This window comes from Psammomys obesus, unplaced genomic scaffold (assembly GCF_907164565.1).
Source record: "Psammomys obesus unplaced genomic scaffold, mPsaObe1.curated_primary_1811, whole genome shotgun sequence".
Taxonomy (NCBI): Eukaryota; Metazoa; Chordata; class Mammalia; order Rodentia; family Muridae; genus Psammomys; species Psammomys obesus.
The window spans coordinates 58,352,496-58,358,495 of record NW_026585504.1 but is presented as its reverse complement, the minus strand read 5'-3'; the positions used below and the strand labels follow the sequence as shown (position 1 = coordinate 58,358,495).

Genomic DNA, 6,000 nt, shown 5'->3' with positions numbered 1-6,000 from the left:
TTTCTCAGGCTTCAGGCTCTCTTTTCTGGTTTCACGTCTCCAGGTCAAGTGATTCTTTGCTCCTGGAAGCTCTCATCACTAAGAACTTGTTTGGGATTTTTAAAAAAATCTAGGTTAAAAACAAACACAAAACCTCAAATACTCTGCTGTTGTCCATGTACCCATTCAGAAAGCAGACCAGTGATTCTCGGGATGAATACGTCAAAATTATCTAAGCCTTTCCTCCTCGTGTTAAGAGACTGAGTGTAAACTTCGTTGCTGTAGGCCTGTGGTGGGAATCTGAGTTGGTATTTTCCTGCTGGGTTCGGGTGCAGTGTTGTGGCTGAATGTCTTTGTCATTTCCTCCAGGGTTTGCCACCCAAGAGTATGAGCTGCTGAGATGGAGATGTCCGCCCCAGCCCCTGCAGTGGAGAAGAAAGAAGCCAAGAGTGGCCTCTTGGAGGACAGCAGCTTCCCCGACCCAGGGAAAAAGGCTTGTCCTCTGGCGGTAGCCGCAGCCGCAGCTGTAGCAGCCCAAGGAGGTATACACTTTCTGTTTTGCACGCTTGGAGAGCAGCAGGGGTGTTTTTCACGAGGTCATTAGGATTTAATGAGTGCGCTGGCCCCTGTCATCTGGGAGGCATGCTGGGTTTATGGAGGGCAGTGCCCCCGCCCCAGGAACCCAGTCCCCAAGAAGGTCACTTGCAGCTTGGAGAGCCGGTTATCCCAGGCTCTGTGGCTGAGGCCTGAGCCGGGAGTGGAGGAAGGGAGGAGAATCTACCGGGCAGCTGCCTGGCCACCCTGGGGCGTGTTCAGCTGGCACCGGGAGCCGTACTCTGAGAGCTTCTTGCCTCTTACCCGCTGAGGACTATTTCAGAAAGTAATTGTCTGCCAATGCCTGCTGGCTGTAATTAGAGGGTCAGGTATGGAATTTACTATCTTAGGTGGATTTCTGGCCAACTTAATTACAACAGAAGGGATTCCACGAGCCACAGTCTCTCATTTCACTGTCCCTAAGAGAGATGTTCTCTGCTTTCCCCGGTCCGTGCCAGCAGCCCGGTTGGGGAGTTTGGCGGGAAGGTGAGACCTCCCCTTGTCACTGGGCTGCCCATCTGGAGGCCACACAACTATTCGCTCTCAGAGTGAAGAAACAGATTTATTTTCTGTTCCTTTTAATTCAAGCACATTTAGCTGTGCCCTAGTGCTTTCTTGGCCAGGCAGAACACCCGAGGTGCCTTGTTCATGGACAGGGCTAAATTTGTACCCCCCCCCCCCGAGCTGATGCTCCATCTATGGATCTATGGTCCCTGGACTATGCTGTGGGTGTAGCTACACGGTCCAGAATTTATGAAATGGAACCACCCTTGAGTTAGTTCTCTTAAAAGAGAGAGAGAGAGAGAGAGAGAGAGAGAGAGAGTTTAAGACCTCTTAGGTTGTTGCCACTACATTTAATTTCTTTTCTCCCCATGGTTTTAAGTTGAAAATAATTATCAACTCATAAGTGGGAGATGTGAGGTCGGCCTTAAGCACCTCTGGGGAGAGGGTTTGAGTTTGTGGGCCTGGTCTAACTCCTAGAACAGGAAGGAGGAGTTACAGCCCAATAGCTCACACAGTATGGAGGGATGAATGGCGACACAGAGCACTGGAGCGAAGTCCTGGGCCAACAAGTGATGATCTCTCAGGTTTTCTCCCTGCTCCATTCTTTGAGGTGGAGAGTTCCCAGGAGCTAGCTTCCGGCATCTCCCACCTGCCCTGAAGGATCCGCCCTGACTTGGCCTCTCTCTCTTGAACAAGCACAGCCATTCTCTGCCCTGTCACACCACCAGAGAGCAGACTTAGGCAGTAATTAGACAGTAATTAGGACATAATTGAGGGGAGAGGGCTTCTGTAGCATTGGACCCAGTTGTCACTGTTGAGGCCAGCTTGAGGGGTTTTCCACTGGGGAAGGGGGCAAAGTCGGAGCACAGCCACTGCAGAGGAGCACCTGCCCATGCTATGACTGCTCCATGCCCTCTCAGTGCCCTTCCTAGGGGAGCTTGGCGAATGTGGTTCAGTACAGCAGGCATAGGCCAGGTGTGTGCACTAGGGAGCCATGGGGACCCTTGGTTTCTGTTGAGCTGTGCTGTCCCTGCTTCCCGAGTAGTTTATCGGAAGGGTGTCTCGGAGTGTGGGAAGAGTGGCTATGCCTATGTGGGAAAGGGGACCCAGTGGGATCTGTCTCTGTTGAAGATGGGCTGAAGGGGAAGGGCAAGGAAGCCCAATGGCGCAACCCTAAGGACATTGCTGGGACTCGGGTTTCATGTTAGCTGCAGTCCTTAAGGTTTTAAGACCAGGTTGGCAAGGTGCCTCTTTGGGTAACGGTGTTGGCTGGCAACTCTGCCAACTTGAATTCCATCACTGTGACCCACATGGCGGAAGGTAAGAACCAGCTTTTGTGGTGCCATCTGACCTCCACAGTGCATGCATGTGTCCCCTGAATAAGTCCCCCTAAGTAAATAAAGGTAATTAAAACTGCAGAAATAGTTCAAGACCCCACTCTTGCTCAAATTCTCGGTGACAGAGCAGAGGTACCAAGGAAGACACCTCTTGTGCTGAGACCCCAAGAGCCAGGATGCGCCAGACCAGCAGTTCCGAACCTGTGGGTCGTGACCCTTTGTGGGGAGGTGTTGAACAACGTTTTCACATATCAGATATCCTACACCTCAGTTACATTGTGATTCACAACAGTAGCAAACTTACAATCATGAAGTAGCAATGAAAATAATTTTATGGTCGGGGGTCACCACAACCTGAGGAACTGTATTAAAGGGTTGTGGCATTAGGAAGGTTGAGAGCCCCTGCACCCAGAGCATCAGATATAGGCTAACTCCCCAGGAGTGTGCTTTATTGATGGGGAAGGTGAAAGTTAAGAAGCAGGAGTCAGGCGTAGGTAGCTGGCATGGGCTTGCTTAGGCTAAAGATGTCTGGGTTCATCTCTGGGCCTGACCAAGTTTCAGTGCAGAGCCCAGCAGGAGGGTGGTAAGGGTATCTTCAAACATAAACGGTATAGGGAGAAATGTGTGATCAATAAGGAGCGGGGTCCCAGAAGGTGGCTGCTGGGAGCCGCCACAGTTGCCTAGCCTCTGAGGAGTTCTGCTTTCCGCTCGCAGCCATATGCGTGTGTTCTCAGCCGTGTGAATACATGGGGCACACAGGCCTGGGAGATGGAAGGTGCTGCTGGTAGAGGTAATTCTGTAGGCCCGTGCCGAGCTGGAGATGTGTGGTGTGTGTGTGCTAAGGCTTTAGGTACATGATGAGCTGCGGGTAAATGCGGGGCCACTGGTGTGTGCTGGACTACAGGCGTATATGTGGGGCTGCAGGGATATGCCAGGCTGGAAGTGTGTGTACTCACTGCAGGGGCATGCTGAGCTGCAGGTGTCTAACTAATAGTGCGTGGGGGCTGCAGGTGGGGGCTGGGCCACAGGTGTGGGTGTGCAGCTGCAGGTGCATGCTAGGTTTCAGGTGAGGGGCCCGCAGGTGCGTGCTGTGTATCCAGGGAGCCCCACACTAATCACTGAAGGCCCCGTGTGCTGAGTTGCAGAGTGCTGGGCTCCCTCGATAATTGCTTTAGATTGTTTGGGTCTGACTGGAGCTGTAATTTGTCCCTACTATAATGTCAGCTTTGGAAAGGCCTCCTGTGTGTCCCCGTGCCTCAGTGTTCTCCTCTGCCCCAAGGCTGGCATCAAACATCTTTGGATCCAGTGGTCTCCCTCATTTGATTGTGAGTCCACAAGGCTGAGGACTGGGGGTTCCTAAAGTGACTGCCGGAGCACCTCATCAGGGCTGGGGAAGTGACTCAGTTGGTAAAATGCACAAGCCTGAAAATCTGGGTTCCATTCCACGTGGCAAATCTTGCTGTCGTGGTGCATGCTTATAATCCCGTAGCGAGAGGTGGGGACAGGCGGACCCCTTGGAGCTTGATGCCAGCTAGCCTGGGAAGGACCCATGAAGCTGACTTGTTATCTCCCTGGTGCTTGTGTAGCGCACACACACACACACACACACACACACACACACACTCACAGAGGGAGAGAGAGACAAAGATAGAGAGAGATACAGAAAGAGAATGAGGGAGACAGAGAGAGAGGGAAAGGGAGAGAGAGACATAGAGAGAGAGGAAAAGGGAGAGAGACAGAGAGAGAGAGAGAGCATACACATGTGAGAGAGAGAGAGAGCATACACATGCATACACATCTTTTCTGAGTGGGCAGAGCAGGGCCTGGTGGGTCAGTCAGGCTGGGAAAGGCTGGCTTTAAGATCAGACCAGAGCTTCCCAAGAGCCTGAGCAGAAGCCACACTGGGTGGCTCTTTCACAGCCTCTTCGGCTGCTGAGCTAACACTCTGGAGGCCATAAATCTTTAAAAATACATTTTGGCCCAGGGTACCCCCACCCTCTAATTTTTAAAATGGTGTAATTTGCAAAGCAATTTAAGTCAGATGTTTCTCGTTGCTTTCCACAGACTGTGTCCAAACGCTGTCGAATTTTCCTTGTCTGCCATGGGTTCTTTTCCAAAAATATTTCTGAGCTGCTCTGCGTGCTTCCATGGGGACTGGACCATTCTAGAAGCTTTGGGTACAGCTTTGAAACTTGGAGCTAAGGTCTAATCTCATGTGCCGAAATCAAGCACCCAATTTGGTTTCAGGAACCCGGGGGCCAGTGCCCAACTCTGATAGTGATGTTTACTCTGTGAGGCAAAGTCAGGTGGCCAGCATTTCCCACAGCATCGACAGCCCTTAGGAATTGGAAGTGTCTCCCCCTTTTTAATTGGTGCTGGGAATGGAACTGTTAGCCTCTTGCATGTTAAGTTCTCAGTCTACACTGAGCAGTTTCCAAGATGCTGGAAGTACTAATTCTTGGGTCCCATCCCAGAACTACAAAATTGGGAATCTATGGGGTAAGCAGCGCAGGCCCCGTTTAAACAATGCGTCTGGAGAATTCTGATACTCTCATTTTCTTCTCCCTCCCTGCCTTCCTGTCTGTTTTCCTCTAGTTGATGTTCTCTCTCTCTCTCTCTCCCTTCCTCTATACCTCTTCCCTCCCTCCCCCTCTCCTTTCCTTCCTGTCTCACTCCCCACTTCCCGTCTCCCTTTTTTCTTGTCTCCTTTTCCCCCATTCTCCCTCCCATTGCTCCTGGAACCCAGGGGTTCTTATTTTAGGCTTGCTCAATGTCACTGAGCCACACCCCAGCCCCGAGATTCCCTTATGTCTGATATTCTGGCTTCCTGCCGGAAGGGGAAGTCCTTCCTCTTGTGAGGCAGTGGCTTCTCCCAGAGGCTCTGCTAATGGCTCGCACCTGTTCCGTGGTGCTTCATGGCAGTACGGGGTACTGACAGCAGTTCCCAGACAGTGGAACTAGGCTGCCTGAACTAGTCTATGTTCTCTTGACCTCAGGAGGCCTGTGCCTCGGTTTTCTCATCTGTGAACAGTGTGATAATGGTAGCTGTTCTGCAGTGCTGCTGGATGCTGGATGCTCTCTGAATTAGACGTGGGGCATGCTTAGCAAAGAGGGGCACAGTCAGTTTGTGTGAGGCACGAGGGATGTCTTTTCTGTCTTCATTATTACTGTTCTTGTCAGAGTTATTTACCGAGACTGCCCACCCAGATTGACCTAGAAAGTGTTTCTTCCATTGGTCGCCTTTGCCGGTGGGGACCCACTGAGGCCCAGCAGCTTCTGTAGGAAGCCTAGCTTTCTGACATTTTATCCTCCAGAACAACATAGACAGTCCCTGGTTCTGATTTGCTGGGCTGCCCTAAGCAGGTCCCCTGCTCTGACTCAGTCATCACCTCTGTGCATTGAATAGTAGAGCCAGACTCCAGGTCGTTCGAGCTGAGAGCATCATCATAAAAACGTGAGCTCAGGGTCTGGGCTTCATGATTACTTCCAGGCATCCTTCCCAGTTTCTCAGTGTGGTTGCCCCATGGGGAGAGGGGCTGGAGATGTAGCTGATCAGCAGTAGTGTGCTTTCCTGGGTTTCAGTCCC

The 6,000-nt window shown here is 51.5% G+C and overlaps 1 protein-coding gene across 2 annotated transcripts in view; it reads left to right on the top strand.

Annotated features, from left to right (window-relative positions):
• The first annotated feature begins 379 nt into the window (after positions 1-379).
• Positions 380-6,000, top strand: part of Gli2 (GLI family zinc finger 2) — a 167,287-nt gene continuing 161,666 nt past the window's right edge. For both annotated transcript variants that reach the window (XM_055604611.1, XM_055604601.1), the window contains exon 1: positions 380-521. In XM_055604611.1, coding sequence (XP_055460586.1) covers positions 380-521 — 142 coding nt within the window. The remainder of the gene's footprint in view (positions 522-6,000) is intronic.